The sequence below is a fragment of the Camelus bactrianus genome, unplaced genomic scaffold (assembly GCF_048773025.1).
Source record: "Camelus bactrianus isolate YW-2024 breed Bactrian camel unplaced genomic scaffold, ASM4877302v1 HiC_scaffold_53, whole genome shotgun sequence".
Classification (NCBI taxonomy): domain Eukaryota; kingdom Metazoa; phylum Chordata; class Mammalia; order Artiodactyla; family Camelidae; genus Camelus; species Camelus bactrianus.
Window position 1 is genome coordinate 84,348 of NW_027413970.1, and position 25,976 is coordinate 110,323.

Here is a 25,976-nt window from a genome sequence, read left to right on the forward strand (position 1 = left end):
TTCTTTCTCACAAACACATGTGTGCACCCAGTCACTTTTTTTATCTGACCAAATGCATCCCTTTGGAACTGGTCCAATTGGCTAAATTCCTGTGTAAAGAGGATATCTATGTTAGGAGAGGATCCATATGTTAGGGAAGTACAGGCATGCTGAGCAAAATGCCAATAGTGAGCATCTCCAGATAATACAATAGGTTGTTCATTTTCATCTTTAATCTTTATTTTCTATTTATGATAAAATATATTCATTTAAACGTATATACTAAGGAACAGATTTAAAATCTTAAAAGACCTTCACTAACAAAAATACCCAGGGATCCTCGCCAAGAGGAAAATGCTTGAAATATACTTGTTGTATACAGCCTTGCTTACATTTGTGCCATGCATTTTCTATTTTTCTTGTTTGCCAAGGAAAGTTAAGTCACATTTGGCAACCTTATATGGGGGAGAGATGTATCAAGAAGTGGGGCTATGAAGGCCTTCCAGTGCAGGGCGGCCCACAGAAAGTGGTGGCATGTGTTAAGATGTGACTATTAAATAACTTTTTCTAATCTCCTCTCACTACGAACCACACACCCATATTCATGCTGTAATCAGTAGATCTAGCATGACTCTGCTAACTGAAAAACAGCCTGAATTACTTTTGCTTTCAGCTTCAGTTTTATTACTATCATACTAGATGGACCAAGAAGAGATGAACCACCTTACTCTTTTTTAGCTTTGATGAAGAAGAGACAGACAGGTGGGAGGAGCTAGTGAGCAAAGTGTAAGAAGCAACTGAGAACATTTCTTGTACCCCCAGTGTGCGGAGCAGGTATGTCCTTGTCTTTTACGTGCAGCACAAAATTGATTTCTTTTTTTTTTTTTTATTGAAATATAGTTGATTTACAATGCTGTGTTAGTTTCTGGTGTACAGCACAGTGATTCATATATATTCTTTTTCTTTATAAGTTATTACAAGATGCTGAATATAGTTTGGTAGGACTTTGTTTCTTATCTCTTCTGTATGTAGTAATTTGCAAGATTGATTTCAGATTCAAAGTGACACCTGAAGAAGGGCAAGTAGCCTGCTGTCTGGCATGCAGGGGTCTGTGGCTGGCTTTAGTTCTAGAGAAGTTCAGCTTCTCTGTATGGACCAGTGGCAGCTGCAAGGTGACAGCCAGGCACACTGTGTACCCCTGGATGTGCTGCTCCTTAAAAGAGTCCTCCTGGGAGCCTGCCTGTCTTTCTCTGTCAAGTTCTGTGGGTTGGCATTAGAATTCAGAGAATAAGAGAGTCCCTGGCAAGGAGGTTATAGGGAACTGCCATCTATAGAGATAGTTTCTTTTTAATATTTCTATTAGTCAATTTAAGAAAGCTTACAGTGAGAGCTCTGTAAATCTCTGTGTAGAGATAAATTTAGTCCCCTCACCCCTGATCTTTATTAGTTAAACATTATGATCACGTCAAAACTCTCTTTCTCTTTCTGTCTCTCTGGCTCCATCTTCCTCCCTCTTATTCTCTCTCTTCCCCTCTCCCTCAAACCCCGCCCTCGCATTTGTGGGTTTGTTTTTCATAATAACATTGGAATCATTTGTAGCATGTTTTATATATACACAACCTAGGTTTAACAATCCCTTCGGGTGATATTTTTTCCTGTAGATCCCATTTTGAAAACCAACCTGGAACAGGATTGAAGAGCTGCAGTTTGTAAATTTGATGTTAAAAATTATGTGGCTAATTCACAGCTAAGAAATCATAGGCCTTTTTTTTAACATTTTTATTGAGTTATAGTCATTTTACAATGTGTCAAATGCCAGTATAGAGCAGAATTTTTCAATTTTACATGAACATACATATATTCATTGTCACATTTTTTCACTATGAGCTACCAAAAGATCTTGTATATATTTCCTCGTGTTATACAGTATAATCCTGTTTATCTATTCTGCATATGCCTGTCAGTATCTACAAATTTTGAACTCCTATTCTGTCCCTTCCCCCGACCCGCCCCCTAGGCAACCACAAGTTTGTATTCTATGTCTATGAGTCAGTCTCTATTTTGTACTTATTTTCTTTTAAAAATTTTTTTAGATTCCACATATGAGAGGTCTCATATGGTATTTTTCTTTCTCTTTCTGTCTTACTTCACTTAGAATGACATTCTCCAGGAACATCCATGTTGCTGCAAATGGCATTATGTTTTTGTTTTTATGGCTGATTAGTATTCCATTGTATAAATATACCACTACTTCTTTATCCAGTCATCTGTTAATGGACATTTAAGCTGTTTCCATGTCTTGGCTATTGTAAATAGTGCTGCTATGAATATTGGGGTGCAGGTGTCATCCTGAAGTAGGGTTCCTTCTAGATATATGCCCAGGAGTGGGATCACTGTGTCATATATTAAGTCTATTCCTGGTCTTTAGAGGAATCTCCATACTGTTTTCCACAGTGGCTGCACCAAACTGCATTCACATCAGCATTGTAGAAGGTTTCCCTTTTCTCCACAGCCTCTCCAGCATTTGTCATTTGTGGACTTTTGAATGATGGCCATTCTGGCTGCTGTGAGATGATACCTCATCATAGTTTTGATTTGAATTTCTCTGATAATTAGTGATATTGAGCATTTTTTCTTGTGCCTATTGGTCATTTGTATGTCTTCCTTAGAGAATTCTTGTTTAGCTCTTCTGCCCATTTTTCGATTGGGTTGTTTGTTTGTTTCTTATTATGTTGTAGGAGCTGCTTATATATTCTGGAGATCGAGCCTTTGTTGGTTTCATATTTGCAAAAATGTTCTCCCATTACTTTGGTTGTCTTTTTGTTTTACTTATGGTTTCCTTTGCTGTGCAGATTCTTGTAAGTTTCATTAGGTCCCATTTGTTTATTCTTGCTTTTATTTCTATTGCTTGAGTAGACTGTTCTAGGAGAATATTTTTCAGATGTATGTCAGATAACATTTTGTCTGTGTTTTCTTCTAGGATGTTTATTGTATCTTGTCTTATGTTTAAATCTTTGATCCATTTTGAGTTTATTTTTGTGTATCATGTAAGGGAGTGTTCTAGCTTCATTGATTTACATGCTGCTGTCCAGTTTTCCCAACATCATTTGCTGAAGAGACTGTCTTTATTCCATTGTATATTCTTGCCTCCTTTGTCTAAGATTAGTTGACCAAATCTTTGTGGGTTCATTTCTGTGTTCTCTATTCTATTCCACAGACCTGGTTTTTATAAAGTTTCTCTCACATTTTTCTGTATCTTCCTTTAGTTTTCCCTTTAAAGAGGGAACTGGACAATTCTAGTCATTATAACGTAGCTGTTAGAGGATCCTGTTTTACCTTTGTATTCTTTGCTCCCACAATGAAGAATCAGACAAAAGGAGATGGTGCTGGAGCAGTGTTTGAATTTCCTTGCTGCTTTGCTCTGATAAAAAAAAATATATAGACCTTGTTTTTAGTAACCTAAAGTTTGCAGATTGTGTTCAAATGTGTAACCCAATTTGTTTAGTGCAATTATTTTGGATAAATCACCATCTAATTCAGTAAACATGCACTGAAATCCCATTTTGTGCCACATGCTATGCTCATATATAAGCTTATAGTTATCTAATTTTATTATAAAAACATCCTCCAGACTGGACTTACCATTTTTTTCATATTACCCCTATAATTAATCTTAAAAACTCAGGTTTAGCTAGATGAAGCTTTTTGTTTAAGGCCACATTAGTAACTGATAAAGCTGGTATTTTTAAAAAGTATTTTTTGATAGTATTTGAGGCATCTTGAATACTTGACCTATAAATATGGAAATGAATAGTTGAGACATTTGAGTATAATATCATGTTTATTTAACCTGATTATGAAATATGCGTAGATATTATAGGGAACTTTTAATATAATGCCAATCAAAAATATGCCAGAAAAACCACGGCATAATTGTGCTTTTAATACTTAATATTTAAAGTCAAATTTTGCCTTGGAAAACAATTACAAGGAAATCTCATATTCTTTTCACCTAGATTTACTCACTGGTGGCATTTTGCTACATTTGCTTTTCTCTCTAAGTATATGTATATTTCTCTCAATATAATATAAAACAATATTTACATTTTCAGTCTTATTTTCACTTACGGGATTAAGTTGCAAAATCCTGACCCTTCTCAGCTAAACATTTTGACCTAAATCTCTCAAGATTCAGGACATCCTGAAACAAAAGAAGAGTGGCAAGTGGAAGAAGGGGCAAATGTGTGGGAACATTGACCTAAAGTTTGCAGCCTCCTTCTGAAAAAGGGGAGGCAGGAGGGTGGGAAAAGGCTTCAATATTTTACCTATGAGGATGATGTTAGCTGTGTGATTTCCACATATAGCCTTCCTTATGTTGAGGTAATTTATTTTTACTCCTAATTTTGTTTTGTTTAGTTTTCACATAATTGTAAATTTTGCAGTTTTACTCCATCTATTAATTTCCAGTTTCATTTCATTGGGCTCAGAAAAGATACTTTGTATGATTTTAACCTTTTTAAATTTGTTAAGACTTGTTTTGTGGCCTAAAATATGGTCTATCCTTGGAAATATTCCATGCCCATCTGGGAAAACATGTGTTCTCTTGTTGTTGAATGGGAATGTTCTATATAAGTCTATTAGGTTCAATTAATCAATAGTGTTGTTCAAGTCCTCTATTTTGTTCTTGACCTTCTGTCTGTTTTTTCTACCTATTATTACAAGTAGGGTATTAAACTGTCCTATTATTGTTGAGTGATCTGTTGCTCAATTCTGTCAATGTTTATTTCATATATTTTGGAACTCTGATGTTCAGGTATACATATTTAGAATCGTTTTATCTTCTAGATAAACTTGACTCTTTTAACATAATGTCCTTCTTTGTCTCTTTTAACAGTGCTTGAAATACATTCTCTTTTATCTCATATAGATATAACCACAAAAGTACACTTTTTGTTGTTATTTGCATAGAATATATTCCTGGAGAGTATAATAAGGTGTTAGTTGCTAGGGCAGACCTGTCTCCAATCTGTCTGGTGGCAAACCAGCACCCATTCACTCTTTCTAGTCTAGGCTTCTCCAGCCTTTCTGTTTCAGTCTTTCTCCAAGTAGCCAAGGGGACTTGTCTCCTCCGTGTAGGACCCCAGGACTGGGATGCCCAGTCTGTGGCTTGACTCACTCACTCCTCAGGGTTAGGTTCTGTTTGCACAGTCTTCCTTTTCCTGTTAGTGTTTCCCCAGGTGCACAGGTCCCAACCTGAAGTATTTACTCCTGCCCTACCTAATTATGTGGAAATATCTCTCAAAATCTTGTTTGTATAGAAGTTCTTCAGCCAGGTTTCAGTCACTTTTCTGTGAGAAATTATTATCCCTCATCTTGACCCGTCTTCTCTGCAAACAGTATTCTTGATTGGCAGGTCCCCCACCCCACCACTTCACTTTCAGTTTTTAGCAATTTAAATATATTATTCCACTGTCTTCTGGCCTCCAAGTATTTTGTTGAGAAATTGACTGGCAATCTTATTGGATGTGATGAGTTACAGCTTGTTGCTTTCAAGATTCTCTCTTTGTCTTTTGACAATTTGGTTATAATATGCCTCAGCATTGGTCTCTGATGATTTATCCTACTGGAGTCTGTTGAATATCTTGCATTTGTAGATTCATGTATTTAATTACATTGGGAAATTTTTAGCCATTATTTCCTCAAATAGTCTCTCTGTCCTGCTTCTCCCTTCTGCTTTAGGGACTTTCATAATGCATATATCTGTCTACTTGACAGTATCTCATAATTCTCTTAGGCTATATTCATTTTTAAAAAGTTATTTCTTCCTTCTGCTCCTGAGACTTGATAACTTCAATTGTCCTGTCTTCAAGTTTCTGAGTCTTTTTGCTTGTGCAAGTCTAATCCCCTTTATGTGCACTCAAATGTTCTTCCCCTGAGCTATACTCCCTAGTCTAATCCTCTAGAAAATTTGTAAATTTATTTATTATATTTTCCAGCTTCAGAATTTCAGTTTCATTCCTTTTTTTATTATTATTTTTATCTCATTGTTGATTTTCTAATTTTGTTCACATATTATTTTCCTGATTTTCTTTAGTTATTTTTCTGAGTTTTCCTTTAGCTTTTTAATCATGTTTTTAAAAAGTTGTTCGAAAGTCTTTGACTAAAACATTTAATGCATATGTTTCTTCAGGGTTGTTTTTTGTTTTTTGCAACTTTATTTTCTTCCTTCGGAAGGGACATATTTTCATTTATTTTGTATGCCTTGTGACTTTTGTTGTTGTTGTTGAAAAATTGAATATTTAATTATCTATTTATTTATTTTAAATGGAGGTACTGGATATTGAACTGAGGATCTTGGACATGTTAAGCACATGCTCTACTACTGAGTTATTGCCCTCCAACCCCCTGAAAATAGAGCATTTATGAAAGCAGTCACCTTTCCCATTCTTTGCATACTGGCTTTGTGACAAGGAAGTCTTTCCCTAAGCTGGCCCTTGATTTTGAGGCTTGAGATGAAGCTTAGGAGAAGCTGTAGTATTTTTAGGCTTTTTTGAGCATGCATCTTCCCTCGGCCTGGGTGTTACTTTTTCAGTTTTCCCATATATGTGCCTCTTTAAGTATATTAATTTCCCAAAGTGTGTCTCCTTGGAACTTTTGATTGTCTATTGTGTGTCTCCACACTGAAAAGAAAAAGAAAAATTCAATTTCTCCTCTCAACTCTCTATTCTCTATACTTACTTCTGGTCACCACATATGTGAACATTTTTTTCACAATAAGCAATTCTGACACTAATTGACAAGAGTTAGCTCATTCCCTACTGGTTAAAGGCTTAGTCCCACAAGACTTCCCCTCAGTTCAGATGCCAATTACAAATCCCAGTTGTCACCTGTACTCCTGACTTACTGGCTATACACTGGAGTTTCCCACCATCTCTTCCTCAGGTTCAATAATTTGCTAGGATGGTTTAAGAACTCAGGAAAGATAGTTTGCTTACTAGATTAATGGTTTATATTAAAAAAGGATACAACCTATAAACAGCAAAATAGAATAGATGCATAGGGAAAGATATCAAGAAAAGGGTGTGGAGCTTCCATGACCCCTTTGGATGTGCCACCTTCTAACCACCTCCACATGTTCATCAAGCCAGAAGCTCTCTGGCTTGAACCCCTTCAGTTAGGTTTTTTTTTTTTAATGGAGAATTTCTTAGATATGGTTGAGTAAACTATTGGTCATTGGTGATTAACTCAACTTTCAGCTCTTCTCTGCTCCCCAGTGGTTGGAGTATCAGGCTAAATATTCCAGCTTTCTAATAACATTGATTCCTCTAGCAACCAACTCCATTCTGTAGTGATCTAGGGGCTTTACAAAATCACCTCATTAACATAAACTCAGATGTGGTTGAAAGACACTTGTTATGAATAACAAAAGACTCTCCTTTCATCTTTATCAGTCTGGAGATATTTTAGGAATTGAGGACAAAAGACCAAAAATTATAAGAAAAAATAATTTAATCTCTCTCATCACATAGGGTTTTAAGAGCTATATACCAGGAATAAGGACAACAATCACATATGTATTTCTTATTATAAATCTCAATATCACATACCCATAATGTCTTGTCACTGGTGTCTGCAGGCCATTCTCCCTGCTGCTTTCCCAAGCAATGCCCACTGCTTCTCCCTGCCTAAGATTCAATTAGGGGAAAAGATAACAGTCTTTCAGGCAGCCCATGAGATGTCAGATCATTGTAAATGCAGTCTTCTCTGCCCTGTTTAGTTTGAAGAAAGGAATTGGAAACTCGATTGATGCCTTATATAGTCTATTTTATATATTCACTGGTAACCTCTTGCTCTAGGCATCTGTGGAGCTGTCTCCACATTATTCTTGAGAAATGCCTGCTGCTTCTTTCCACCTGATATCCAAGTTATACCACCACCTACCCCTCTGCCACCCTTCCTTGAGATTCATTTGATGTGAAACAAAGACCTGAAGAGGCAGCCCTGACAGGTTAGAAAATTATAAAATTCCCTCTCTCTGAATCAGGGGAGAGAAGTGGAAAATGAGTTGCCAGTTTCTCAAAGACTTTACCACAATGGGGACCAAGGGCAACAAAAACACCACAGAATTTCCTACCATTTTCAATGAGGCTCTTCTTGATTTGGTATTTGGTTAGTTGCTTTGGACCTTTGACTGTTTTATGGAACTACTGTAAGTTTATTCTAGCCAGTATTTTGGTTGTTTTTGATGTCTCCTTGGGGAAACAAGAGCTTAGAGCTCGCTAGTCTGTCATTTTGCTCAAGTATGTAGATTTTTAATCCTTGCTCAATGACATTCACTCAGCCTTTGTGAGAACCATTTACCTCATTTCCAAAGTAGTTATATTATTTTGTAACTTTCAGCCTCTTGTGAATATCAGTTTAGCTGGATATGAAAGTTATTATCAAAAGGCTTTGTATATTGTAGGACTTCAGTGCATCATAACAATAACTTTAATTATATTACTATTTTGAAGTAACACTTCGGAGAGTGATAATATATTATTTCACTACCAACATCATGAGAGACTTGAGGGAATGATGGGGGAAAACCTCTGCGGTATGCTAATTCTAGGTTACATTTTGTCTCATGGAAAACACAGAAGTCTTACTTACCCTATTCTAAATTGATGGATGCTTTGTATAAGTCTGAGTTAGAGAATTACTTTATAATCTGATTTCCACTAGGAAGCTCTTCTAGGTTTTTAGGTTGCCATGGCATCCGGACCCAAATTGATGGACCCCGTTTGTCTGCTGGAAAGTGTCAATGAAGTGCTGTCAGTGAACCAAAAAGCTCTACAGATTCTTGGTGAGATTTCTCAGCCAGTGGTCGTGGTGGCCATTGTAGGACCATATCATATGGGAAAATCCTACTTGATGAACCGTCTTGCAGGTCAGAATCATGGTGAGTATTGTACCTGGTCAAGGGCCAGTTGCTTGATTCTAGCTAATACCTCAGCTTCTTCATTTTTGTTCCTGATCATGTGTAGGGAGAACCAAACTTCTCTTAACAAATCAACTTTCCACTCCTATTTCTCACTGCTAAATCACTATCTTACTCTAATTTGTTACCATATTCTATGTTTTATTCCTGTAAAGCAAAATTTCTCCTAACAAGTCACACAATCCTACCTTATTTTACATGCTTAATCACTTGACTCTTGCAATTGTGTCTACTCTCTCTTGAAACACATTTTGCTTTTTTATGGAATATTCTCATCAACATATAAAGATGTTCAAATTTCTATAATCTTAAAAATTTTTCCTGTATGTCATATCCTACTGTGGCTAACACCTCTCCTCACTTATGAAAAATAATTTTGTCCGACAAAAAATATAATCTTGATTTATTTTTTCCACTTTTTTCTCTTCCCATGTCTGTCTTCAGTCCATTTCTCTCTGGCTTTGAATCTCACCATTCTTTCAAGATACACTTGTTATGATTATCAGTGACCTCCATTTTGTCTGATTCATGGATTCCCCTTTGCCTCCATGTTGAGCCCTTGTGTGGTATCCTTATCACAATTAATATTCCTTCCTCCTTGAAACAGATGACACACAAAGTAGGATATTCTTGAGGAAATGGAGAAAGCACCATCTCATATGCTGGGGTACTGACATTCCAAAGAACTGAGTCTGTAGCCCCCTGGTTGCTTAGACTGTCTGCTCTCACTGAATGCTGCTTTCTTCCCTCTCCTCACAGGCTTTCCTCTAGGGTCTACATTGCAGTCTGAAACTAAGGGCATCTGGATGTGGTGTGTACCTCATCCACACAAGCCAAATCATACGCTGATCCTTCTGGACACTGAGGGCCTCGGGGATGTGGGAACGGTAAGGCAGAAATTCACAGTTAAATCCTTTTTATTCTGAATTTTCTCCTTATCTCTCCATGATCATACAAATTTTACTACTTTAATCTGTAAAATCTAGAAATCAATGATAGTAAATGAGGCAAACTATGGTTTGTTTGAATGTCAATTCTAGGTAAGATATCATGGTGTATTAGATACAATCTTTTATTCTTGGCACTGTGTGGATGACTTGATTACATTTAGTAAATCATTATTGAACAGCTGAGTTCCAGGCCTTTGGGCTTAGCACTGTAGATATCAGTGACCAAAGTAAAGGTCCTGCCCTAAAAGAGTCTCTAGTTCAATTGACAAAACACATTATCTGCCGTCAGATTTAATACCATGTATTTGGGAGAGAAGCAGGCTGGAGAGAGGAAGAAATTACATTGCAATCCCTAGTTACTGGGAATTCCATGGGAGTTCTGTGGCTGGAATGGCTTTATTGAGTTATCCAGAGTTTGGACAGGGGCGCTGATACATTTTTGAAGGGAAAGCCTGCTCCAGAAGCCTTTCTAATTAAGAGTGCTGACACCTGAAGACTGTTTTCCACCAGCACTCCCAACAGCTGGAGAATAAGTCCTTCAGTCTTGAAAGATCATCCAGGTAGCACCTGATTCGTTTTGAGAACTTACAGTTAAGCATAAGTAAGAAAGAGGAGAAACATCAATTTGTGAGTGAGGAAAGATTTCTGATTCACTTCCTTAGCTACTAGGTGAAGAGTGTATTTAAGGGTTGGATTTAAGAGATGGGTTTACATTTTCTATGATGAAGTTCATCAACTACTCACAGAGTGTTCTGGAAATCTGTGAGGCACCTCTGAATGTGCAAGTTCTATAAAAGTAAGTTTTTGTCCTAAAAGAAACATTTTAAGATGGATTTTTGGTGTTTTAACATTCTACTAATGGATGAAAATAATTATCCCTCCTTTTCCCCCTTTGAGACTTATTTGGAAATAGTACCTACATTTATATAGCTCTCTCTTTTTTCTCAACGGAAATTAGAAAGTCTGTGTTTATTTTTTAACATTTTTTATTGAGTAATACTCATTTAACAATGTTGTGTCAAATTCTAGTGTAGAGCACAATTTTACAATTATTTATGAACATATATATATTCATTGTCACAATTTTTTTCGCTATGAGTTACCACAAGATCTTGTTTATATTTCCCTGTGCTATACAGTATAATCATGTTTATCTATTCTGCATTTTAAAATCCCATTCTGTCTCTTCCCACTCCCTGCCCCCTTGGCAACCACAAGTTTGTATTCTATGTCTGTGAGTCTATTTCTGTTTTGTATCTATGTTTTGTTTTGTTTTTAGATTCCTCATATGAGTGATCTCATATGGTATTTTTCTTCCTTTTTCTGGCTTACTTCACTTAGAATGACATTCTCCAGGAACATCCATGTTGCTGCAAATGGTGTTATGTTGTCCGTTTTTATGCTGAAAAGTATTCCATCATATAAATATACCAGGACTTCTTTACTCAGTCAATTGTAGATGGACATTTAAGCTGTTTCCATGTCTTGGCTATTGTAAATAGTGCTGCTATGAGCATTGGTGTGCAGTTGTCATTTTGAAGTAGAGTTCCTTCTGGATTTATGCCCAGGAGAGGGATTCCTGGGTCATATATTAGGTCTATTCCTAGTCTTTTGAGGAATCTCCATACTGTTTTCCACAATGGCTTTCCAAGCTTCCCTCTCCCACTCTTAATGATTTATATGTCTTCTTTTACAATTTTGTGTTTATTCTTTTTGTAATTCATGGAAGTTATCTCCTTTCCAGTTATGAGTTTCTCATTTTTGTAGCATCCTGCTTCTTTTTTATTTAGAGTAGACCTTTCAATATTTCTTTAAGCATGGGTATACAGTTGCTAAACTCTTTTAGTTTCTGCTTGTCTGTGAAATTATTTATGTCTCCTTCTATCCTAAATGAGAGCCTTGCTGGATAAAGTATCCTAGGCTGCATCTATTTTTTCATTCAGGACTTTGAATATATCTTGACACTCCCTTCTGGCCTGCAGTGTTTGTGTACAGAAATCAGCTTAGAGCCTTATGAGGTGTTCCCTTGTAACTCACTCTTTGTTTTACTCTTGCTGCCTTTAGGATCACTTCTTTATCCTTGACTCTGGCCATCATGATTAGGATATGTCTTGCTGTGGGTCTGTTTGGATTCTTCCTGTTTGGGACCCTCTGAGCCTCCTGTACTTGGATATCTGATTCCTTTAGGCTTGTGAAGTTTTCAGTTGATTTCTTCAAATACCTTTTCAATCCATTTTGTTCTTTCTTCCCCTTCTAGAACCCCTATTATGCATAGATTGGCACACTTTGTATTATCCCTTAGGTCCCTTATATTGTTTTCATTGTTTTTTTATTTGTTTTTCTCTCAGCTGTTCTGATTGGGTGCTTTATGTTGTCCTGTCTTCTAGGTCAATTATTCATTCCTCTGCATTATCTAGCCTGCTTAGTACAGCCTTTAGGTTAGCTCTCATCTCAGCAAATGAGTTTACTAATTCTACTTGGTTCTTCTTTATAGCTTCTATTTCATTTTTGACATATTTTATATCTCTAAACACTATTTCTTTTAGTTTGCTCAGTACCTTGATCACTCCTTTTTTGAAATCTTGATCTAGTAGGACATCAATGTCTACTTCCTTGATCATGCTTTCAGGGGATTTCTCTTGTTCTTTTAATTGGGAGTGGTTCCTCTCCTTCTTCATATTGTTCATATCTCTCTGGCACTGTGGCTTAAGGAGTATCAGTTATCTAGTTCTCATGGAGATGCTGTGTTCTTAGTGATTTTATTGAGAGGCCTTTACATGTTTGTCCTATTTCATGAAGTCAGCTTGCTGTTTCCAGAGGCCCTCTGTTGGCACCCTCTTCTGTGCTGCTCCCAGTGGCTGTTGGCTAGCAGATTGCACCCCCTCCCAACACTGGGTCATGTGCTGAGCTCTTATCCAGTGGGTAAGCAGGGTCACTCCCCCTCCTGATGCTGCAGTCAGATGCTGCACTCAGAGGAGTCAGGTGGGTGGATAGCGCCTTTTCCCAGCACCGTGGTCAGGTGCTGCATTTCTGCCAGGAAAGTGGGTTGCCACCCGCTCTTTCCCGGCAACAGTCGCTCTGCTGCTGTGCAGCTGCCCACTTCGCCTCGGGTTGGTGTTCCGAAGGTGGGCTCGGGGAAGGTCGCGGAACTGCCCCACCTCTGCTCCATGCCGAATCTCACCTCCTTGTTTGCCTTGGTGGCTTGAGTTCTCTGACGGAACAGGGCAGAAAGATCCTATCTGCCTCCAGCTGTAAACAAGTCTCAGTCCTGCCTAGGAGGTTGCAGATCCCCCAGGTGCAGATTCAGGGCTCGGCCCCACCCTGGCCCAGGCACTGTGACCAGGAGAATATGGAAACTTGGCTGTGCCCTGCCTCTCTTCTCATGACAAGTGCCAGTAATGGCAGCACAGGTCTGAGGAGACAACGGCTATAGCACCCCTCCCCCCAGGGCACACCAGACTTGTTGCTTTGATTTTTCCACAATTAATGGGGGACTGAGGTTGTTTTGCTCTGTATCCCTCCCAGCCATGGTACACAGAACCCTGCAGTCCCCTGGTAAGCCTCAGTGCAGCCACCCCAGTCCTCCGCCCAGCTCGGGCCACCTGCCCTGTCCCCAGCTGCCAACTCACATCTCGGGCTGGGTGTCGTGGGGAACCTTTGTGCCCATTTAACTCATTTCTGTTGATCAAGGGGTTCTCAGGGCAGATCTGAGCCTTCAAGGTTCCCCCTCCATCCCACTGGCCCCTCCTTTGAAGAGGTGAGACCCAGCAAACAAGTGCCAGTCCTCCTTTGCTGATCCCTCCCAGTGGGATCAATCCCACACAGTTTTGCTTTTTCTTCTTGCTTTTTCTCCTTTTTTCCTACCAGATTTTTGACGTCTCTATCTTTCAAAGAGGACGATGTTCTGTCGGAGTTCGGCAGGTGATCTGGTTGGCTGAGTGGGTCTGTAGATGTGAGTTTTGGTGTATTTGTGGGAGAGGGTGAGCTGCAAGCATCCTTCTACTCCACCATCTTGCTTCTCCTGTGCTTATTTTTAAAGCCATATATCAAATAATATAATCTTGTGTTGAAATAATTGTTTGCCATAAGTGCTACTTCTTCTTACCCTAATTATTTTTAAAAATTGGATTTTGGGGAAATAAAGTAATGAATAGACTATTATCCCCCCAAACTCCCATTTAGAAACTTCTCAGCATAAATCAGTTTTTGCATTTGCACTGGGAGCAACTTTACATGCCATTTATAATAAAAACAATTTCTGGTTTATGCCATTATTTAGACAATGGTATGATTTATACAAATTAGCCTGGGCTTTAAGGCCCTTGATTAGGCTGCATGAAAGCTCCCCTTAACTTCTCCAATTGCCATCAGCTCCAGTCAACTCAAATGACTCTATTTTAACTACAAGACCCCTGTATTCTCCCATCTCTAATTTTGTTTCTCTGGGTGTTTCTGTCTATGGGATCTCCTTCCTTTCTTCAGTTCCACATTTACCAGTTCTTTAATATTCAGATCAAGACTTTGAGGAAGGTTTCAGACCATATATTTTTTCTCCAACTTTCATAGCTCTGTTCTTCCTTGATAGACTTCTAAATTTTAGTTTAGTGTTAAAGCTATAGGTTCTATTGCTTATATACATTACTGAGAGTAAGCCTTTTACAGATACTGCTATCTTTGTTGCAATTACTGTTATGGATGTTTGCCCACTGTTTTGAAATAGTCATATTGAAAGGAATAAGTTTCATTTTTAGCACTGCTTTTTTAAAATCTAAGAACAGTGGGGGATATTTAGTAGCTTCCTGCAATTATTTATTGATTGGATACAATTTAAATGCCCAGTTATACCAAATATGGTATATTTTATATGGACTCTGATTAATAAATATATGTAGAATGAATAAGTGCCCACACTCATCACAGCATACTTAATTGCACAACAGGTATTGTATTAGTTTTTCTGTATAAGTTATTTTACTTTATCAAATCGAGGAAAAAGAAAGCACTGTGAATATTAGAATCCTTTTATATATGAAAAATTTGCAAACACAAGAAATGTCTCTGTAATTGTCAAAGTTGATATCCTCATTTACATCTGTCTTCAAGCAATTTCTTTGCATGGTGAGTATGTTAGCTGAAATAATAAATGAAACCATGATTGAATAAGTGTATGGAAGAATTTCTAATTTATGGGTATACTTATAATTCTCTTGTTCTAATGTGCTTTCTAGGATGAGTCTAAGAAGGATTCGTGGATCTTTGCTCTGGCTGTGCTTCTGTGCAGTAGCTTTGTCTACAACAGCATGAGCACCATCAACCACCAGGCCCTGGAGCAGCTGCAGTATCCTTCCAGGTCTTGAACCACTGTTTCACTGAATTCATGGGAATGGAGATAGAATCAGTCTCTCCTTCCCTGTCATTTAATTTCCTTGGGTGGAGCAGAGGGGACCCATGGCAAAAGAGAGTGTTTATAATGCTTTTATATTCGAGAAATTTGGGAATTGTTGGTAGTGTGTTTCTTTTCCTTAACCAAGTCCTAGTTATGTGACAGAGCTCGCAAAACTCATCAGGGCAAAGTCCTCTCAAACACCTGATAGAGTAGAAGATTCCACAGAATTTGTGAGTTTCTTTCCAGACTTTATCTGGACTGTACGGGATTTCACCCTGGAGCTGAAGTTACATGGTCAGCCTATCACAGAAGATAAGTACTTGGAGAATGCCCTGAAGCTGATTCCAGGTATCAGAGCATGGCCTGGGCAGTGTATGGTCCAATAGAGGGTGGGATCTACTAAACACTGTCCCTTATCTCTGTGATTGCATTTGTATTTGAGACTAAATCAATGTCTGTGGAAATGGTGGCTGAAAAGTGGGTTGCAAAGATCTAGGGGATACAGTTGAAGTTTACTTAAGAAAAGTAAAGTGTAAAGTGAAATTACTCAAAGCAAATTTGTTTTTTACACATCTTTAAATTTAGCATTCAGATTTAAATGGGTGCTGAAACTTTCTGAAGACTAGACACTGTGTATCCTATTTTGGCTTCTGCTTGTTTCTGTTGAAGAAAACAACTAATCAGCTAGTTGTTAGACATGAAACTGCAGTGAAAAGCATATCTAATGAACAAAATATATATTTCACATATTATTCTTATCAAAGAGGGATATATAATTTTCTAATCCTGTATAATTATATCATCTACAAAATGATTGTATGCTGTAAATAAACCTGAAGAAGTGACTGTCTTTACAATCTATGCCTTTTCAATAATACTATTTATAAGAACATTCATTTTACCTTCCACATCATAGCTTTCTCTTAATTACTACATGTTTACCCATGATTTAATTACAAGGTAATAAATTATTTTCGTTGGTTACATCTACAAGGATGTGTGTCTATCGAAACCTTGAGAAAAATATCAATTCCAATTTATTCATTCTTAATTTCATGCTTCTATTTATGCTTTCTCAAAACACCTATTGAGAAATTGGCTGGCAGGAGAGGAACAGATATAATCCTTTACCTCAAAGAGTTTATAGATTAGTGATGATACCTTAAAATTACATTTCAGGTGCATTTACCCTTCAGAGGTTTTTGCTAAAAAAAAAAATAGATAACACTGCATCAATTATTTTTAGCATCAAAACAGTTTTCCTTAAATAATGAGGGTGTCATTCCTAATATTCCAATTATTGCCCATGATCCCTTGTTTTTAGCTCTTCTTTTTGGTTCCACTGCTCAATTCCTACATGAGGTCGAGTTGAGTAGAAAGTTTCATTTGACCGTTCATCCTTTTAGCTGCTAGTTCAGTAGACACCTAATAGACAACCACTCTACTCTGTGCAGGTCTGGAGAGACCAGCCATAGGTTTCCTTTACTGTATCAGATTTCTCCCTAAATTTCTCAACAGTTATATCATTGGTGTAAGTCTGATGTGCAAAGAATTACTGACTATCTATGCTAAAGGAGTTCTATGTGTAGAAGATGGCAAAGACACACAAATCCCTGCTGGAAGCACCTGTAGCCCCCTTGCCTCAAGACTCTCCACACTTTAATCCCTGTTTTTCTGTCCTCAGGGAAGAATCCTAAAGCCCAAACATCCAATCTACCCAGAGAGTGTATCAGGCAATTCTTTCCAAGACGGAAGTGTTTTGTCTTTGACCGGCCAACAAATGACAAAGAAATTCTAGCCAATATTGGGATGGTATCTGAAGACCAACTAGATCCTAAATTCCAGGAGCAAACAAAAAATTTCTGTTCTTACATCTTCGCTGATGCAAGGACCAAGACCCTCACAGAAGGAATCATGGTCACTGGGAAAATTGAGTCTCTTTTTCCCATTTCCGTGGGGACTGATACATGCTGAATACTTTATATAATGAGTTTTCTAGTATTTTTGTTTGATTCTACAAAGAATTCTGATTTTACAGATATTTATACTCCATGAAGAAATCTGTATACTTTATAATTATCTCACTTTGGGGGCTTAACAAATCCCTCCCCCAAATTGCAATTTTTGTCACTGATATCTGTGGCTTCCACTTATCTGAAAACATCCTTCACTTAGAATGAAATCACTCCCTTGGTATAAAAACAGAATACTCCATGTTTTCAAAGGAAGTCCTATACAGTAAGTGTTCTTCACAAGGAGAATTCAAAATATATTTTGAGAATTTAGAGTGGTCCAAAAATAAATATTAGCCCATAAATCACTGAAAATCCATTCAAAGCCTCAGAATTAGGAATAAATTAAGCATGGTACACCTTCCCTCATATGTCTACCTATGAAATCTATATTGTTTTCAATTTTTAAAGTGAGAAATTGTATTTTCCAGGTAGTCCCTAGTATGTTAGATAGAAATAGATATTAAGATTTTTAGTTCTGTGGCCTGGAAAACCATAAAAATGAAGAGTCGGTAGGAAAATGAAGGCAATAATAGTAGAAGAATGTAGGGGTGCATGTGTGTGTTTGTGTGTGTGCATGTGTATATGACCCTAGAAGTGTAGTCTCAGAATCCTGGAGCCATTGACTGATAACTTGATATTTAGCCCCTAAATTTCCTTGCTTCTTCAGGGCTGAGGACTCTTGTTGTGACCTATGTGGACACTATCAATAGCGGAGCAGTACCTTGCTTGGAGAACGCAGTGACAACTCTGGCCCAGCTGGAGAACTCAGCTGCCATTCAGAAGGCAGCCAACCACTACAGCAAGCAGATGGCCCAGAGAGTGAGCTTTCCCACAGACACACTGCAGGAGCTGCTGGAGGTGCATGTTGCCTGTGAGAGGGAAGCCACTGCAGTCTTCATGGAGCACTCCTTCAAGGATGACAAGCAGGAGTTCCAGAAGAATCTTGTGGTAATCTGTCTTAGTGTTTACCATATGTCCCCTCCCCTTGAAGAATGAAGCCTAGAAGTGCTGTTACTGGTCCTATGGCTCATCTCTTACTCAGGGATAAAGTAGTCCGTGTCCTTATGAGGGACAGAGTTTCAAAGGACTACATTTCCTTCTTTTTTTACTGCCAGACCTTAGGCAGTTTATCTGGAACTCTCTTTGACCTTCAATGCAAAATCAGTATAGAGATCCTCTTGAAATAAATACTTCTGTGGATTCCAAGCCTGTCCAGAACACCCAAAAGACATTCTTTACCTGGTTTCTTTTTCTGTGAACACACTCCTATGCTTGGGAGCCAAAATTTCTCTTTTCAGATCCACATCTCAGGCCACTTTCAGCTTCGGTTGCTCCTTTTTGAATGTATCATTGAAGACAGATAGAATCACTGAATGTGGCAGCTTCAAGGAACCACAGAGATTAGGTAATGCAACTCCAACAGCTCAGATGAAATACCCAAAAGGAGGTTAGGGAACTTTCCCATGGTCTTCCAGAGTTTTCAGAGCTGTGAGTAAATCAAATATTATGACTGCTGTTTTATTACATGTCCTCCAACACCCCATGTTGGAGGTCTCATGAGGACCACAGTTAGACCAATCCTTCTACCAGATACTTTGGAAATTTACCTCCTCTGTGCCTTGCTTCTGGTGACATCCATCTATCTTTTTACCCTTCAGGAAATCATAAAGAATAAGAAAGAGGATTTCTTGATGCAGAATGAAGAGATATCAATCAAATACTGCCAGAATAAACTTGATCAGATTTCAAAGACACTAATGGAAAGTATCTCAGCAGGAACTTTCTCTGTTCCTGGAGGTCATGAACTCTACAGGAAAGCAAAGGAAATTATTGAAAGGGAATATCATCAAGTGCCCAAGAAAGGAGTGAAGGTGAGGAATGAGGGAAACATGGGGAACCTACAGAATAGAGTCAAAGGGGTCTCCTGAAAATCTGAGAGCACAGCTCCATGCATGCATAAAGAGAGAGCAGGGGCTATTTGAATAGCTTTGGCTCTTAAGGTCCACTGCATGTTATTTATTCCTGAAGAGAGTAGAAATGTCAACTCCCAACCATGAGTACAGATTTCTTAAATCCACAAGAGACAGAACAGAAATTATTCATTTTTTTTTTTACTCAACAACATGATATTTAATGTGTTGAGCACTGACAATTTACAAGTCAGTCTTTGTATCCAAGGATGACTACAAGTGAGGCAGGAAGTAAACTACGTAGACAATTACATACAAAGTTATAACACTCAGGAAAGAGCTACTTAGGTAGTAGAAACAATCATAATAATAAAAAACAACAACAATAATAATGCAACAAACATATATTGAACTGTTGTTTCCTATAGCCAAAATATTAAGCTCTTTCCCTAGACTCTTTAATTTAATCTTTCAAATAGCATTAAGAAGCATTTACTCTCATTATCAACATTTTAAAAATCTGAACTGAGAAGCATAGGTAGGTTAAAATAAGTTGTCTAAAGTTATAATCAGCTAGTGGCAGAAGAGAACAGCAGCAGAACTTGAGGCAATATTTCACATTGGGAAGGCAGGTATGTAAAAGCACCAGAGATTTTGGGTTTTCAGTACTGAACATTGTTCTGACTAGCTGGAATCTAGAGTGTGGAGGAAGAAGTAGCACTGGGCAAGAGACTGGAGGGAGATAGGTCACTCTAAGGAGCTTGGACTTGTAAGGAACCATTATGGAATATTAAACATGAAGTAAAAGTTACATGGACATACTTGTCTTGGCAGTACTTATCTTCTTTTGGAAATCTAAGTTCTGTGCTCCTTCTTGGTTCCTCAGGCAAATGAGGTCCTCCAGAGCTTTCTGCAGTCACAGGTGGCAATAGAGAAATCCATCCTGCAGGCAGATAAAACCCTCACTGATGGGGAGAAGGCCATAGCAGGTACGGGGTAGGGTTAGGCTCACAGTGAGATGGGTAGATTCTTGCAGTGCCCTCTGACAGGTGTGAGAGCAAGACTTTCCCAATACAAGGAGCTTCCTTCCTTTCTGTGGAACAACCCTGCTGCATCTGGAAACAGCAAAGGGAACTGTGGTTGGATGCCAGACAGACAGAGTCTTTCCCCTCACATTCTGAAGTGTGCTGTTAATGGTGTGGACATGGGGTGTGGGTGGACTTCAGAGATTTCCTACCTCTCTCTTCAATTTGGTTCTGTCTCTGAGCTCAGGAGGGTGGAGGTCATTCCTTACCTTATTTTCTTTCCTCTCTAAAACCTCCCTGGGGCAGAGGAGTGGGCCAGGAAGGAGACAGCTGAGAAGGAACAGGAGCTGCTGAAACAGAAACTGCAGGAGCAGCAGCAGCAGGTGGAGGCTCAGAATAGGAGTCTCCAGGAACACATAGTCCAGCTGATGGAGAAGCTGGTGAGGGAAAGAGAAAACCTGCTGAGAGAGCAGAATAAGATGTTGGAGCATCAGCTGAAGGTGAATCAGGCTGTGGTAGTAGTAGAGCTTGATAGCCTGCCCTGGTTCCTCAGGAAGGGATGGGTGAGGGTTACAGCAAGATCATGCAGGGATCACCAGTGCATCTACTGCTTATGATTTATTAAAACACTGAAGATTTTGAATCCTTCCAAAACCTTTGTGTTCTGCTCTGTAAGTAGACTTTGGAGAGTTCAGGATGAGTATGGCCCCCACTCCAAGCCCTCAGATAATATAAATAGGGTTTAATAGCCATTTTAGGAATTTTAAAATTACCTCACAGGGCTTGATTGAACAGATATTCCAACTACTGTTTAATATGAGCAACAACTAGTATGCTCTACCAAGATCACTACCTTTTACCAGGAGCCCTGCTCAGCCCAAGGCCCTGAGGTAGATCTGTACTGACATAAAACTACTAGAAATGTCCAGGCTTAAAAACACAGGGAAATGATAGATTTTACACTTGCTGCATTGCCTCCAGTTGTGGACAGATCCCCAAGCTATCATGTGGCTTGGAGGGATTTCTCTCATTGTCCATCTGAACATGATTTATAAGAGATTCCTATAATTTTGTGACCATGTGTTTATAACAGATTTCTATAATATGGGTGACAGTACCATCCTGAGAGGGACTGAGAATTAGTGCAGTCAGACCAAGGCTAACTCTCACTTGCATTTTTTGACTGGAACATATTACATTTGTCCTCATGTCAGGCTTAGCCTCCTGACCAAACCTTATGGTATATGAATATTATTAAGGCTGTAAACTACACTTTCTCTTAATATTTAGGTCCAAACCAGGAAATATTCCTTGTTACAAGAGTCTTCTTTCATGATTAAGAGAGAACAATTTTAGGAATTAATACAAAGATAGTCTGACAAAGTTTTAAAGTTTGACAAAATGAAATCCTTAAATAAATGGGGGATTTAAAAAGTTTTACTTCCTTCCTCACTTTTTTTTTAAGGTCCAAGAAGATCTGCGTACTGAAGGATTTAGAAAGAAATGTGAGGAGATGAATGCAGAGATAAATCGTTTGAGAAAGAGGATTGTTGATACTAAAAATGATGATAGTACCTTGCTTGCACAAGCCTTGGACAACCTTGGCAAAAGAATCGCTTCATTATTGCCTGCCCCAGCTAACATTCTTGGTAATGTTGTGAAAGGAGTGGGCTCACTATTTAAAAAGAAGTAGCTCTCCTTGTAAAGGAATCAGATATATAATATATTATACATGTATATGCTCTGGCCTATTTCTGATGTCCATGCTTTTCACATTCATTCAGAAATGCTTTAAATATAAAAAGTGGCTTCTAGAGAATATTGATGTCTGGCCCACATTAGATAGAATAAATGCATGGACACTTTGATATAGCATATTTACTTTTAGGAAATATATATATGTGTGCAAAATCATATATATGTATATGTACATACATACAAGAGGTTCACTGAGGCTTCGCTTCTAATGGCAAAAGATTGGAAACCACTTAATGCTCATCTATGTAATTTGGTAATATATATTTTGCATGCACATAGACTAGAATACTAGATTGCTAGTAAATAGATAGTGGAGCTCTATTTGTGTAAGTATAGAACAATCTGGAAGATATGTTGTAGAGTGAAAAAATGAGGCACAAAACAGTTAGTATAAAGTGTTCACCATAAAAAAAGGCAATTATTATGGGCACTCATACATATGTATATATAGAACATTTCTGGAAGATTCATTAGAAATTGGTATCATTGGTTCTTCCTGGCGAGAACAGCTTGACATCAGGGATGGAAAGGACACATGATTTTCATTATATACCCTATCTCTTCAATTTTGCAAAGATAGCTTGTGTTATCATTTCTCAAATAACAAAGAAAGCAAAGTATAATAGTAATATTTAAAATAGTAAATTGAATGTGAATAAATGGAATTGCTCATTGCTTCTAGAAATGACATAATCTGCTCAGTAAGGGGTCTAAGACTAAGATCAAAATACTAGAAAATAAAATTTGCATCCTAATCTTGTTTTCACTTTGGCCTTGGTTTTTAATCCCTTATATTTGCCTCAAAAATAAGGTATGTACTTTCCTGTTACCCCTTGAAATCTCAGCAAGAGTAACCTTTACTTCATAGGTTTGAATTACACTTTTAAGTTGTTTAGAAACAAATTGCCAAACATTAAGAATATTCACTGCTGAGAGGAATTCTCATCATCCTTAATTTCAGTGGTGGCATCTCTGCTGCAGGCAAGTACAGAAGGGGTTATTCACCACTGCAGAAATGGATGCCTTGACAGTACTGGGGAATGATAAACCCAGACACACAGAGGCCAGGTGTTGGCATTTAAACATCAGAATCCAAGTACATATAATGAGAGTAATGAGCATTGTGGTTTGTCTTAGCTCAGGCTGCTATAGCAAATTACCATAGACTGTATGGCTTAAAAAACAAACATTTATTTCTCCCAGTTATGGAGACTGTAAGTCAAAATCAGTGTGCCAGCATTGTTATTTTCTTGGTAAGGGTCCTCTTCCAGCTTTACAGATGACAAGGTTCTTACTGTGTCCTCACATGGCAAAGAGAGAGAGAGAGAATGAATCTTATGATTCTGTGTTATATGGGCACTAATTAGATTCATGAAGGCCCCACACTCATTATCTAATCCCACCAATCCCCACTTCCAAGCACATTGGGACATTGGGAGTTGGGGTTTCCTCAAATGGACTTTGGAGAACACATTCAAACATTCAGTCTATAATACGGTTGGAGTGACAGCCAGCAGTCCTGACCAGAGAAAAGTCTGAAGATGGCAAATAAAACAAGGTGTCTGTAGAGAAAAAAGGAATGGGGAGGAAACAATTAAATGGAATCAAGGATATTTATAGGAGACTGAGAGGTAGCATAGATAAAAGGTTATAATCACTAGCCTTGATCTGAACCAATTTCAGATGATGGAACTGTCACCTGGAGGGGAGGGCAGGATTCTAAAAGAAAGGACCTTTAAACTCTGGGATGAGGATAAATGATAATGATTTTCACAGTCCCTCTCCTAGGGGAGTTCTGGAAATGTACTTGGATATGTGTGCTGGGAAATGAGAATGCCCAAACATTTCAAGGACTCTCAGAATCAGAATCCAAGCTAACAGTGGTGTTCAGATCCTGAAAAGACATCACAGTTTCCCTGTTAGAGATGCACATGGCATCATGGTAATAAATGCTGTCTTGGCCCAGGTGCAACTAACTTGGTCTAGTATTTGTTTTCAAATAAAAGTAAAGTTCATCTGAAGACAGACACCATTATATGTATTTTTTTTCTGTATATCTTCATAGTGTATGTTTTGGCACAGATAGTACTTAGTAGAAACTTCTGGAAAAAACAAAAAGCTGACACATGTGTGATTGTTTTCAATTGCCAGAATTCCATGAACACTCCAAAGTTCTGAGGTAATAGATTGTTTGGATTTTAAATATTAGATTAAAGTCTCTAAGTTGACTTAAGGGCCAGAGGAGCAGAAGAAAATCTTTCATTACAGTCTCCCCCTCTGTGACCTTATGCACACAGTCTCTGTATCTCTGTGAGGATGTTAACTCATCTCCACTGGAGACTTTAAATGATTCCATCTAGCCATGGCTTCAGGTGTTCAGAAGGAGGAATGAATGGCTTTGCCTTTTAAAGAAGAAACCATATAATAATGAATATGTGACCAATATATTGTGGGGTTTAGTGGAAAAGCAAACTATTCTACAGAAGTATCTGTATATTTGTCCCCACTGAGAGCTTGACTTAAGCGGATGTTCAAATCCCCTGGACTAGACACACCCTGAATTGAAGAGCAAAGAGAAGTCTTGCCTTTTTTAGAATCGACATGTAAGTGATATCACAGTGTACTTGTCTTTCTCTGACCTATCTCACAGCATAATGTGCTCAAGGCCCGTTGATGTTGCAAATGGCAGGATATCTTCCTTCCTTGTGACTGAATAATATTCCCTTGTGTATATGTATATGTATATGTGTCACATCTTTTGTATCCATTCTGGTGTTGATGGGCATTTAGGCTGTTTTCATTTCTTGGCTATTGTGGCTAATGCTGCAATAAACATCAGTGCAGATGTTTCTTTGAAATACTGTTTCTATTTCCTTTCAATAAAAAATAATAAAACTGACTTATAATAATCACTTAGAAAAATAAAAAGGCTTTAAAAAGTAGTTAACAGTTTATTCACATATCTATTCTAATCCTCATTAAGGAATGCTTAGTTCTAATTATTTACACTATTTGCTAAATTCTTATGTCCTCCCTGCCATTGTTCTGGATTATGTAAAGAGAGAAAAATAAAGATCTTATCCTCATGCAGCTTACACCATGTATGGACCTTACATAATGTTATTTAGGCAGAAATAAATATTGTAATTATATATATGCATATACGTGTGTGTGTGTGTATATGTGTGTATGTATGTATGTATGTATATGTGTGTGTGTGTGTGTGTGTATCTTATGTGTAGTGACCAAGAATCTAAGTAGCAACCAAATAATCATTTTTTTAAGTTTGCTTTCAAACTAGTGCATCTTGCCTGGGGATATAGTTTTGTATTATAGAGCCCTAAGGACCAAATATGATAACATTAAAGTAAGGTAAAACCCAGCGTGCATGGTGATTGAAACAATGAATAAATAGATTAATAGTTGGATGAATGAATAAGTGTGGCATTTGTTTATCTTTTCAAAGGGTAATAAATATCCCTCCTATTACCAATAGGCAAAAATCTAAAGGCTTTGATGAAGAATTTTGTGTTCTTTGATCTCTATTCCTCTATCACCCGTATAAATTTATTATATTTAAACAAACTAAAGTGGATTCTGTTTCTATGACTCTACTAGGACTGATATGTCAACTCTGGAATGTTCTTCCTTGTCTCTCTTTTTCCATGGAAGTGTGGTTGTGCTACTCAACCGTGTTATTTGGATGGAATCTCTTTTACTTCAGATAATGTGATCTTTTTCTCTGACCACTGTTTTTGTGGACAAGTGGCCCACTGTTTTGTGGACATTGGTCCCAGACTGCATTGAATATGGTGCCCACTCTTGGCCCAGGAAACAGTCCCTGATCAAACATGAGTAATGAATTCCTCCCCTGATATATTTGGTCTAAGGCCCCAATCTCTCTCTGTCCCTGCTGACTGTCCATTAATATAGAAAATGCAGTCAATCAAGTTGTATTTCCCTTCCACTTAAA

General features: G+C 38.0%; 1 protein-coding gene across 1 annotated transcript; it reads left to right on the forward strand.

Annotated features, from left to right (window-relative positions):
- The first annotated feature begins 639 nt into the window (after positions 1-639).
- Positions 640-25,745, forward strand: LOC141576962 (guanylate-binding protein 6-like). Its single transcript, XM_074360298.1, has 11 exons — positions 640-813; positions 8,704-8,920; positions 9,719-9,846; positions 15,138-15,247; positions 15,447-15,643; positions 16,980-17,229; positions 17,985-18,258; positions 18,969-19,181; positions 20,107-20,209; positions 20,552-20,745; positions 21,711-25,745. Exons 2-11 carry the CDS (start codon positions 8,731-8,733, stop codon positions 21,936-21,938), a joined length of 1,887 nt encoding a protein of 628 aa, XP_074216399.1. The 5' UTR covers positions 640-813; positions 8,704-8,730; the 3' UTR covers positions 21,939-25,745.
- The last annotated feature ends 231 nt before the right edge of the window (positions 25,746-25,976 follow it).

Excerpts from the sequence above, each read along its gene's own strand:
- LOC141576962 (XM_074360298.1), top strand. The coding sequence starts at position 8,731 with ATGGCATCCGGACCCAAATTGATGGACCCCGTTTGTCTGCTGGAAAGT. Across the intron at positions 15,644-16,979 it reads TGCCCTGAAGCTGATTCCAG|GGAAGAATCCTAAAGCCCAA; the intron begins GTATCAGAGCAT and ends TTCTGTCCTCAG. Across the intron at positions 20,210-20,551 it reads TGGGGAGAAGGCCATAGCAG|AGGAGTGGGCCAGGAAGGAG; the intron begins GTACGGGGTAGG and ends TCCCTGGGGCAG.